Source organism: Acartia tonsa, chromosome 8 (genome assembly GCF_053477335.1).
Source record: "Acartia tonsa isolate MP-2025a chromosome 8, ASM5347733v1, whole genome shotgun sequence".
In the NCBI taxonomy this organism is placed as follows: domain Eukaryota; kingdom Metazoa; phylum Arthropoda; class Copepoda; order Calanoida; family Acartiidae; genus Acartia; species Acartia tonsa.
This window is the reverse complement of record NC_137267.1, coordinates 17,224,915-17,236,936: the sequence shown is the minus strand read 5'-3', so window position 1 is coordinate 17,236,936 and position 12,022 is coordinate 17,224,915. Positions and strand designations below refer to the sequence as shown.

Genomic DNA, 12,022 nt, shown 5'->3' with positions numbered 1-12,022 from the left:
ATTTAATATTCGTTTAAATTTCATTGTGTTTTAGTTGTCAAGCAAGGTGAAGAAGGGTTGCAACCTCACTGAGCAGGATTCTGCACTATGCAGACGATTACTGCTGGAGATGTACAATAAGTGGCCGGAATCTGTACCTTTCAGGTAACAAATTTTACTTGTAGGTTCTTCATACCCGATTTCAAGTCAGAAAGTGTTGCTAAAAGTGAAAAGCAAATGACAAAGATATATGTTTTGTTAAAAGTTATTTTAGTTGCGAGATATGCATTTAAACTTGAATTTAGTGAACTGCATATTTTTTCCGCTTCAATGTTTTAAATAACATTTATAGGGCATATATTTATTTTTTATATTTTAATATCAAGACTTGAAAATCGTATTCTTTTGAAATATGCAATTTATATAGCTGGCTTATTTTCACAAAAAAAACTGCATGACTACTAACTTAGTGATATCTAATGTTTGATATTTATTGTAATACAAAATTATAATTTTTGATGGTATACTTGTAACTTATGTTTGAAATCATTTTTTCTGAAATGCACTTCATGCAACTATCCCTTTGCGAAAATTTTTATCTCACCTTATGAAATATTTTGCATAGATTTTTTATATAAAGGCCTTTTTATTGAATCATTTCTAGATCCTTGTCAGATCTATTTAGAAAATAAACGCATATTCTGAAATACTCATTTACTGCGTCTCGGACTAGACAAAGTTTTAATTTTGAAAATATTGCAGGGATTGTGCTGACCTAAACTTTGACGAGTACCTGGCCAAGATAAGTGATCCAATAGCTCTGGATGTTATCAAGGAAAGATTGAGTGAGGATTCTCCTAATCAGTATTCCTCTGTCAAAATGTTTTTGGCGGATCTTAGAAAAATGTTTAGGTATGTTGCGTATTTTGCTCAATAATAAAACAAAACTAGTACCTACCCAGGTCATTGAAACTTCTTTTAAAATTGCAATTTTTATGGATAGCATATAAATTTGTTACTATTATTTATATTAAGTCGTAAATTGCATCGTAAATATGCATGTCATGAAAGATCTCTCAAAGGGCTGCAACGATCATTACATAGCCTTTAATGAAGTTTGATAACGGTCCAAGGGTGTTTTAAGGTTGCAATGTATTGTAGAAAGATCCCCCTTAAATTTGTTTCAACTTTTAATGTTGGGAAGACCATTCCCAAATTTCCCAGATATCTCCTCCCCCCCCCCCCCCCTCACACCGAAGAACAAAATCTCTAACAATTTATATTTTAGGAATGCATTTATATTCAATACGAAGGAGTCAGAAATCTACAAGCACGCCAAGAGTATGGAGGATAAATTAGACAGTCTGCTCACACATTGGGCTCCACAGTTTGCCAATGACCCGCTATTAGACGTCGGTCCACAAACACCCGGCACTTCTGGTGTAAAGCGCAAGAACACGTCGCCTGATGGGTTATCGACTAGAGGCGGTGGAGGGGCGAAGCGCGGGCGCAAGGTCAAGCGTCCCCAGAGTCGCGCGTCTGATAGTGTTGAAGAAATTGATGACTTAGACGAAGGTTAGATCCTCAAATCATATTTTTTTTTGGGGGGGGGGTAAAAATCACCAGATCTTCTTTTTATGCCTGATAGATAATAACTTAGGGCCAGACTTTTAAGTAGTTCCAGAGGCACATTGATTGCGCGACATTTATTTTTTCAAGCCAAAGTGGGAAGTTTCGCCAAAGCTTAAGATCAACTAAATGGTAATGAGTTGTGCCTGTTTTGTGCCAAGGCATTCCCCTTACTCTTACTATGAATGTTAAGCATCTAAAATAGCAGTAGTAGAAACAGCTTTTAACGTCTACGCTATGAAGCGGTTTGGGCAGAGATTAAACCCAACACCTCCCCAATGACTAGCGGATGCGCTACGTGTTATTCTAGTTTTAATTTACTTAATATGTTTGCAGATGATCGAGAACAACACGAGTATTTGAGGGCATTACAAAATTCTATTGAGGTAAATTAATTTTTTATTCACTTTTCCTTAAGTTTTGCTGATTTTTTATGAACATTTTACATACCTAAGAAGAGTAGGGATTGCATATATTGAAATGGGTACTATGAATTAACAAACAATAGTGAGTGATGTTAAGCACCTTTCAGCAGTGATGTTGGCTTAAAAACTTTGGGTACTTTCATTTAGATTTGATTGTTAGTGTTAAACAAGGTTAAAACCATGTATATTTGGAAATGCGTGCTAGGTAAGTTATGGAGTAACTACGCAACCTATGTCTGTCATTTTCTAGGCATTGTGACATACTGAAATATTGTAAACATAATTTAAAACCTCCATCCTAAATCTGTAATGATGGACAACATGATAAGAATAGATTAAAACACAGAACCAAGCTGCATCTTATTTTATTGACATAGACAAGATATAAACATGAATATAGAATAATCATTATAATAAAATAAGCTGCGGATAACTGGAGAGTAGGACAATTGATGAGCAGGCAAACATCCTGTAATAAACATAAGTTTAATATTACTTATGCTTTGTCTCTTACTTGTGTTTCCTTTTCTCTTTCTTGGCCTTCCTTCTCTCTTTCTTTGACAAGCGCAGCGCCTCCAACTCTTCCTTCAGCTGGAGATTTTCATGATGAAGTCCGTCTTTGACACGGAACAGTTTATCGTAGGCTGACTGCTCCCAGGACGCGGCTTCACGGAGTTTTCTGACCTCTAGCTTAAGATGATTGATCTCAGCCTCCCTTTCAGTGTCCCTACTTTCCTTGAGGAGGTCCATTTCCAATTTGAGCGACTCAAAGTCGATACTCAAACGCGTCAGGTCAGTGCACTTTTGCTGATACATTCCAGCAATGCGGCTCGTTACTCTCTCCGCCTCGCGCTCACGGACAAAGTCCTGCTGTCTCCCCTTGTTGCTTCCCTTCGACACTCTCTGCAACAATCTCTCTAGGAGTCCTAGGGAGTTTGGGCTACGGGCTCCGTTGGGTCTGGCGCCACTCACAAGGCTCTCACTGCGCTCCCTACTGATTGTACGGTGCGACGATCTCCTCAGTGGTGCTTTCCTCGACGTGCTGCGTGCGCGCCTGCTATGAAACATCCCCCTGCTCTTGAGAACGCTGACCATGAAGGGGTCATTGGCGTATTCTCTAGTCATAGAGACAGGGAGTGGTAGCGGCAGCGGCGCCAACACCTTCTGCTTCGGCCTCCTCGGGTGTTGATACGCATGGATGTGGTGCCTCTGTATCCAGTCCAGCAGGATCTGCTCGGCCATCTCTGTCGGCTTCCTCCCCAACGACTTCTTGGTGTGGAACTCGGCATAGGCGGCTGCGAACGTGGCTAGGGCGCCGTCCTGGACGGTGAGAAAGCATTTGTGCAGAGACAGGGATTGCTCACCTGTCTCTTGCGTCACACGCCTTATCTCATTGTTCAGGTCGCCAAGACTAGCCCAATGACGTTCGAAATCTGCACAGAATCTCCCTGTAGAGAAGGTGACTCTGTGCCGGCCCGATGCGACAGCTACCTCGGTTAGCGCCTTCACGGCGTTCACCAGGTTCTCCTCTGACTCCTCCATGAAGAAGTTGGTTATGACGTCATACGTGACGTACATGGGCCGCTCCTCGGACTCAAGCATGTCAATGTTGGCCTCCAGGAATTGTTCCAACGTCTCTTCGCCGGTCTGCTTGAAGACGATGTCGACCTTCGTGGTGAAGGGCTCCAGCAGATAATCCGCCACATGAAGATGGATGGGCTTCGCGGCCTCCTCCTCCAGGCTCTTCCTCTTCTCCCCCCGGGCGGTCTCAATGGCGTCACGGGCGAGGCTATCAGCTCTTTGCGACATTCTAAAATTTGGAAAAAAATTAGTTTATCTTTGTTTGTAAATATAAACTTATTTGTCGTTTCGGGAAAAAAAACGTTACATATTATTTTTTTTTTGGAGAAATTTGGAAATCTCTTAGTTTACTGTTTGATTTTTACACATTTGAAAACTATTATATAGAAGGAAAAAGGAAAATTCGTATGCATTTTTAAGTTATTTTTGATAAATTGTCGGCGAAAGAGCTTTGGAAAGCAAGAGGTTGTCTGTTAAGTCAACGCTTTTAATTAATTTTTATGTTTGAATACACTATGTACATATAAAAAACATATTTATAACTAGATTTATAAAACATATGTAAATATATCGATTTTCTGAAACTAAATTGAGAACAAAAATGCGCGGTTTTGGAAATAAAATATTCGGCAAATCGCATTTTTTTTATAAAATATTTGGATAAAATATCTACCTTGAAAGTCTTGAAAACAAGCTTAAATTATCAGGTGGGCGTGTGCAGGATGAGATATCCGAGACAGATGCTTTTATTTGATTTAAGCACATATCTTATCACTTTTTACCCACAAAAAATTACCAATAGGGTTTTTACACATACGTTCAGTTCCGTTTCCTCGAGATGACTACGGCCATGCGCGAAAAAGCGGGGAATGCCGCTGATTGTGTTTTTCTTGTGGGGTTGCGTAGTCGTTACTGTTTGTTGTGAACCTTTTAGCTCAACTTCCGGTAAAATGTGTCTACTACTCGACTTCTAGACGTAGTAATTGGATATGTGAAGTCGTCTTTGTTTTTAATAAATACATTTGGAGTAAGGATTTTTGGGAATAATGAATTTTTATACTTTAGATTGGAAATTTTTAAGAATTAAACCGAAATTATATCTTTCTCATGAAATATTTAATATATTTTTGAAAAGAAAGTGTGTGTTTTATAAATTTGGGTATTTTTTTTATTTGTAAAAGACAGAAAACAGAAATAAATGAATGATAAAAAAATTGTTTGTAAAGAAATGTTTGGAAAAATTTTGTTTGTAAAGACAAACAATTATTTGAAAATTTTAGCAAATTTTCTTGATAGCCCTGATATATTCAGGGCTGATTTTTCCTGTTTGTAAAATGACCATGATCTTGCTTGGGTTCACGCCCTTCTTGGTAAGGACGTCTGCGGCTTGTAGCTCTCCTGGAACCCAGACTAGCTCTTCTATCTCCTTGTCTTTCAGCCATTGTTTGACCATTCCAATCTCTCTTCTTAGTCTTCTCTCTCCTACATCTGTGGCACTGTGAATTGCTACATTAGCGTCTTGGTTGTCAATGATGGCAGTGATTGGAAAGTTGTATTTGTTTCCTAGAATCTCTTGTAGAAACCATCTGGTGGCTATGGCTGCATCGATACCTGTTGTAAGGCTCATGGTTTCTGCTGCTAGAGTAGAGTTGGTAACTCTTTGGATCTTGTTAGATTTCCACTCAATTGGAGCACAATCTCCTGTTTTTGTGTTGACAATGAACATTATGTAACCTTGTGCACTGTCAACTCCATTGTTGAGGTTACCAAAGCTTGCATCGGTGAAAATCCATATTTCTGCCTCTTTCAGATCCTTGATGTCTGCTATTCTGACTCTTGACACATCCTTCATCTTTATCAGAGTTTTCCTTGCAGCTTTCAAATCAGCAACCGTGCCTCCTTGCATCTTTGTGGATGCTTCAATTAGCTCAAAAGCTAAGTCAGGTCTTGTTGCCCTTACTGTCCAATTTATGGCTCCAGTCATTTGTCTGATCAGTGTCAGCTCTTCTGATGTCATGCTTTCAGAGGTTTGACTGAGACGCTTTGCTTCAATCTTTGGTACAGTTACCCCTTCCACATACTTTTCTTGATCCAAGGTAATACCCCTATCATCTTGTTTCAGCATGAAACCAGTGTACATGAAAGAATCACTTTCTGATTTTCCAATCTGGAAAGCACTCAATACTTTGTTGAGTATCACATCATTGAAGTATTCTGTTCCACAGTGAATAAAATCATCCACGTGAATTCCAATCAGTCCTTCTAGTCCTCCACTACTATTTTGCAGAAAGAAAAGACCTGAATCATATATTGATTTCTTGAATCCCAGTTTTTCCAGGTTGTTCTTTACTTTCTCATACCACTTCTTGCTTGCATCTCTGAGTCCATAGAGACATTTCTTTAGTCTCCATAGTTTCTTTGCCAGTTTTGCTTCCTTTGGAGGCTTCACCAGTACAATTCTGTCTAGTTCATTGCCTTGTAAGAAGGCAGATTTCACATCACTGGCACTGATCTTCCATTTGTTTGCTGCTGCAATTGCAAGAATGATTCTCAAGGTGTGTTTGTGCATAGTGGGAGATTCCTTCGGTACATCTTGTAGTTCTTGAAATCCTTTTGCTGTGAGCCTTGCTCTTAGCTCTTCACCTTTCTTGGTTACCACCCACAATGTGGTGATGTACTCTTGACCTTCATCATCAATAATTTCATAAGTGTCAAACTCTTGAAGTTTATCCAGTTCCTTCTGTTTTGCTTCAAGTGCTTCTGGAGTGTTGGTTTCATCTTTTGCAACTAGAACTGCTAGGATCTCTTCATGTAGATTCTTGGCTGAGTTGTCTTCATTTTCTTGTCTCTCAACTCTTGCTTCTTCTACTTTTCTCAGCTCTATGTTCTCAACATCATCGCTTATTATTTGTCCATTCTCTAGAGCAAAGTTGTACCAGTTTGGGTACTTTCCTGTTCTTTTACCACTGCTTATCACCGTTGCGTTGTGCCATACCCCATCCATTTTTATTTGCACTTTTTCAGCTCTTTTCAGAATAGCAATTTGTTTGTTATTGGTTTTCTTAGCTGGTCTACCTGCTTTCTTCTTGTTGTTCTGAGGTTCAGGTATGTTCTCTTCTTCTGTTTCTTCAGTGCTCTCCTCCTGTGCAATTTCATCCTCATTGTTTGTTTGAGTATTGTCTTGTGGGGCTTGGTTTGTGATAATGGTAGTTTCTGTGACTTTTGTTGTTTGCTCATTATCTTGAGCTTTCTGATTGTTGCTTTTGTTGACACTTTCAGTCTCGGCACTTTCAGCCTTGTCAGTTTCAGCTTCGGCACTTTCAGCCTCAGTATCTTCGGATTTTATCTTCTCAGCCAGTTCTGGTTTAACTGGATGTAGTCTGTTTGCATGAACTTGACCAAAGTATCTTCCATGCCTTACACAGATTACCTTGCCGTCTTGATAGACAACCTTTGCTGGTCCTAGCCATTTATCATCTTTCTCTCTTCTGTAATATACATAATCTCCAGGATTGTAGTTGTGCTGTGCTGTTCTCATTTTTGTTCTGAGAGCTTGTTTGATCTTTTCACAGTTCTGTGACTTGATGAATGCTGTCCTGCATTCATGCATTGCTTTCAGTTGATCCTCAAGCGCTTTGCTGTGAGATTTGATCTCAATCACATTTGGTGGTTCATCAATGATGTTGGGGATGCTAGGTATTCTACCATACACTAGCTGAAAGGGTGAGAATCCATATACTGTTGATAAGGAGTTCTTTGCCACACAGGCCCAGGCTAGTGCTGTCTCCAAGTCCATGTCTGGAAAGTCCACCAGAATTCTCAGCAGTATGTTGTCCACTAGGTAGTGGTTTCTCTCACATAACCCATTACTCCATGGGCTATAGGCTGCTGTGGTATGGCATATTATATCCAGTTTGCTCATGGCTTCCATCATGATTGATCCAGTGAATTCATTTCCTTGATCTGTTATGATCTCACTTGGTTTTTGGAAATATCTTACCCAATGAGTCATAAAAGCTCTGACTACTTCTTCTGGCGTTTTGGCTTTGATAAATGTAGCTACTGTATATCTTGTAAAACAGTCAATCATATAAAGAATGGGTTTTCCTTTCCATATCTTTAAATCCATTGCTACACATTTGTTGAAATCATTAGCCAATGGCATTGCTACAGAAGGTCTGTCTGGTGATCTCTTTTTGAGTATACATCCTTCGCAACCATCAATGATTTTATCAATCATTTCATCAAAATGGTCATGCCATTTTTCTGCTCCCTTCAACAAATCTACAAATTTGGATTTGCTTCCATGACCAAATTGTCGGTGAAGCTTTTCCAACATTTGGTATTGTTGTCTGATCGTTGCTTGGTTAAGATCAATGAGCATGATTTGTTCCATTACTATAGAATCTTCATGGTCATCTTGCCCAAGTAGATTAATGATATAATGTCCGGCGCTGGTTGTGTGTAGCTTGATGGGTTTTCCATTAGCTGTTGCCGTGTCATTAATCAGATTGATTGCTATGCCCAGTTGTTTCATGTGCTCTTTGGACATAAGCAGTGGGATGTCTGAATCTATTATATCAATGCTTAGTTCATGTAGTTCATTGGCAATAATAACTGGAAGTTTGTAAATTCCCATTGAAACTAGTGATTGTTGGTTGCCGAATGTGAATGTCGTCTTACTCATGTGAGGGCCTGAGAGTAAGTGCTTGATGTGTTTGGGAATGGCTTGCATGTATATTTTAAGCCATTTCATGCCTGCTACACTGCTAGAACAGCATGTATCTAGTGCAGCGGCGTTTAACGCTTCGGCTGTGAATTTGGATAATTCATTTTTATCTTGAGTAAAGAAAATGTGTTTTTGGTTATTATCATTTTCTGTAATTTCAGCCTTTTCTATCTCTTTGAGAATGTGTTCCGGAATGTCGTCTTCCGTGTCTGAATTTTGTCCTTCAATGACGAACGCTTGTCTAAACCTGTTTTGATTTTGGATATTAGGCCTGTTGCCTTGGTTATACGGACATTGTCTTTGTAAATGTTTAATGGACATGCAGTTTCTGCATTGTAAAATACGCCCCCTCTTATCTTTAGGGTTAGTTCCATCCTCTGATTTTTGGCTATAATTAGTAGCCCCATTTGTACTGTTGTTTGGATAATTATTCTGTTTGTAGCTGTTATTAGTTGCGCTATTATTGCGACCGTTGTTTGGGTTAAAGCTGCTTTTATTATTTTGGAAATTTTTCTTTTTGGACCATGCTACAAACAGTTCTTCATGCTGTGCTAAAAATGCATCTGAGAGTTTTTCTGAGCTATTTTCATTTTTAAGCCCAAATACATTTGTTAGCATGTCGAACATTTTTGATTTGACGTTTTTGTACAAATTTTCGTCATCTGATAGATCAACTACTGAGTTGAGTAGTTCTATCTGTTGTACCGAGAGATTCGCGTTGTTCATTAAAAATCCGGCTTTAATGTCGCTTGATAGGGTTTTAAGCCCTGCATTTTCTGCTTTGGAAACAAGATATTCGAATTGTTTTGCATATTCCGAAAATTCTTGCCCTGCAGTTCTTTTATATTCTACTATCTCTCTTAGACATTGAAATTTTAAATGCTTGGACGGCTTACCTATGTGTGAGTCTAAGAACTCTATGATTAGATTTACGCTGTTTTCGTTTGCGGCTATTTCCGTCGGCCTATATTTTTGAAACAATTGGCGTTGGATGTTATCTCCAAAGCTGCTGTGTTCATTTTTAATACCGGCTAATAGTAACGCACCTCTTTTTGTCTTTGGGATGTCTGTTATCATATCCCATAGAATTACATTGTCTTTGTAATCTGAGTATAATGTAAAGTCCGACAGTTTTGGAGCTTCTGTCGTCACTTTTACCTCCGCCATTTTTGAGATTTCGGACGAGGTTTCGTGATTTTTGGAAAAGTTTTTATTTGAAAACGAGGTTTCGTGATTTTTGGAAAAATTTTTGTTTGAAAATTCAAATAATTCCTGAGCGTTTGTTACCTTTTTGTTTTTAAGGTTGAAGTTAAAAGCTGTGTTTAAAAACTTGCTTTTGCTTTTGGTATGACGGGGTTTGGTTATACCCATTAATTTTTGGAAATTTGCGCTACTTTTGTATATCTTTGTCCCTGCGGGATCTTATCTTGGTTTTTGGAAAAAAAAATGCTACTTTTGGATATCTTTGTTCTTTATTTCCGTACGGGAGAAAAAAAACACACATTGATTTAATATAATAATATATCTTTTTATTTTTTAAGATATTACTACAACAAAATAATAAATATTTGATAACACCAGCTACTACGAGCTTATACAGACAAGTTTTGAAAAAAAAAAACTTGATTTAATTTTGAAAATTACACCAGCCAACTACGGGCTTAAACAGAATATTTGGATATTTATATTTCACCAGCCTACTACGGGCTTAAACATATTATAAATATAATTCACCAGCCTACTACGGGCTTAAACATTTTATTATGTAATTATTTCAGTATGCCTTTCCTTGCTTTGAAAAGCTTGTTACACCGATCTCTACGGATCTAATTTTGAATATACTAATTAACAGAGTAAGGTTTAGTTTTTCCATAACTTTCCGTAGATCTTTTCTTTGAAAAAAAAACTAGCTACTGCTACTATTGTTAAACAAGGTTAAAACCATGTATATTTGGAAATGCGTGCTAGGTAAGTTATGGAGTAACTACGCAACCTATGTCTGTCATTTTCTAGGCATTGTGACATACTGAAATATTGTAAACATAATTTAAAACCTCCATCCTAAATCTGTAATGATGGACAACATGATAAGAATAGATTAAAACACAGAACCAAGCTGCATCTTATTTTATTGACATAGACAAGATATAAACATGAATATAGAATAATCATTATAATAAAATAAGCTGCGGATAACTGGAGAGTAGGACAATTGATGAGCAGGCAAACATCCTGTAATAAACATAAGTTTAATAGTTAGGTTCCAAAATATTAGCTTGGAAATCTTTCAACCAATAATTTTAATTAACAGAAGGCAGAATTTGTGTGTTATTATTGTCTTATCCCTTAAGATTCCTGGTTTATTAAGTAGGTATGTATTTAAATTATTAAAAAATATGATTTTTTTAAGGATCAAGATCCGTCTGATACAGATTTTACTCCATCTGGTGGATCAAAAAGAGGTCGTGGTAGAGGGAGGGGAAGGGGTAGAAAGTCATAAGGATTAGGCCTTTTATTACAAGCAAGAATTTTAAGGATTAAACTTTAAAAATATAGAAGATGCAAAAGTTTTATTTTGATAACATATAATTAAAAAGAAAATTACCTTTATTTTTTACCTTAACTGAAAAATAGCTCTTGATTTTCATATTTACAGTATTCTTAAGTAATTTTTTTTTATTTTCACTAGCTACCGCATTTTAATTTTGATCATGTATGTATGTAATATAATATTATATTCATTGTGATTTTTGTTTGTATTTTAATGTTCATAATTTACAAAATATGTTTATTTGCTTGTTTAATTCATTTGAGCTTATTTTCAAATTTAAATTTTGTTAGTTTCTTTATTAGCTCAAACTGATTTATATTACCTAATGTAACTGGTTTTTTTTATTACCTCGCCTAATACTGACATGTACAAACTACAATAACACAATATTTTATGTTCTTTCATTTTTATGCACATTTTTTGTTATGATGTAAAAACCAGTTTACCTGAAAAATAAATTGGTAGAAATTTTCAATGTGAAGGAAAGGGAATTTGACATCACTTCTTTTTAAAAAAATAGGTACTATTTTAGTTCGTGTATTATAATAAAACACACAATTTCACACGCAATTTTTATTTATTGATTTGAAGAATTACAAGAAAATACCATGGAATTAAGGAATTTTTTTTCATTATGTGTTGTCATCATTCATCCATAGTTTCTGTACAATTTTCTTCTCTTTTTAGAAGAAAATTACTGTTTATACAAATACATTACATTATCATACAAATGTTAAATAAATGTTTATTGATCTCATACTTTGTGCCTATTTTCTACTGTATATTTCAGATTAACAATGATTTAAAAAGTCAAACCTGACCAAGCTTATTGGCTTGAAATACTTCACTCAGAGGTTTAGTATCAAAATGAAAAGTAATATTGAGAAAGGTTCATGTGAAGATAAAATGGCTTCTTGTGAAGCAGAAAATGGCAATAATGTGGACGATAAGGCAATCATAAATCGTATTGAGAAAGTGCATTAAAAATCTAGGGATAGGTTTATGTAGGAAAATTATGATAAATGATAGAAATCAATAGATTTTTTAGGTCATAGTGCAATTTACAGGTCCAAAGATGCTTTACATAGGTCCAAGGTTGGTTATTGGCTAGTTTTCTGCTCCCTTTTT

At 36.7% G+C, this 12,022-nt stretch overlaps 2 protein-coding genes across 4 annotated transcripts in view; one reads left to right on the top strand and one right to left on the bottom strand.

Moving 5' to 3' along the window:
- bon (tripartite motif-containing protein bonus) overlaps positions 1-12,022 on the top strand; it is a 41,933-nt gene that overhangs the window by 27,296 nt on the left and 2,615 nt on the right. For all 3 annotated transcript variants that reach the window (XM_080169256.1, XM_080169255.1, XM_080169254.1), the window contains exons 35-39: positions 35-144; positions 742-891; positions 1,268-1,554; positions 1,945-1,994; positions 10,754-11,845. In XM_080169256.1, the coding sequence (XP_080025382.1) occupies positions 35-144; positions 742-891; positions 1,268-1,554; positions 1,945-1,994; positions 10,754-10,843 (687 nt within the window). In that variant the 3' untranslated portion in view covers positions 10,844-11,845. The remainder of the gene's footprint in view (positions 1-34; positions 145-741; positions 892-1,267; positions 1,555-1,944; positions 1,995-10,753; positions 11,846-12,022) is intronic.
- On the bottom strand, positions 2,375-4,837 carry LOC145326136 (uncharacterized). Its single transcript, XM_080169259.1, has 2 exons — positions 4,288-4,837; positions 2,375-3,843 (listed from the first exon to the last, which is right to left on the bottom strand). The coding sequence occupies exons 1-2, from the start codon at positions 4,377-4,379 to the stop codon at positions 2,544-2,546; spliced, it is 1,392 nt and encodes a 463-aa protein (XP_080025385.1). The 5' UTR covers positions 4,380-4,837; the 3' UTR covers positions 2,375-2,543.

Excerpts from the sequence above, each read along its gene's own strand:
- LOC145326136 (XM_080169259.1), bottom strand. The coding sequence starts at position 4,379 with ATGTGCTTAAATCAAATAAAAGCATCTGTCTCGGATATCTCATCCTGC. Across the intron at positions 3,844-4,287 it reads TTGTTTTCAAGACTTTCAAG|AATGTCGCAAAGAGCTGATA; the intron begins GTAGATATTTTA and ends TCCAAATTTTAG.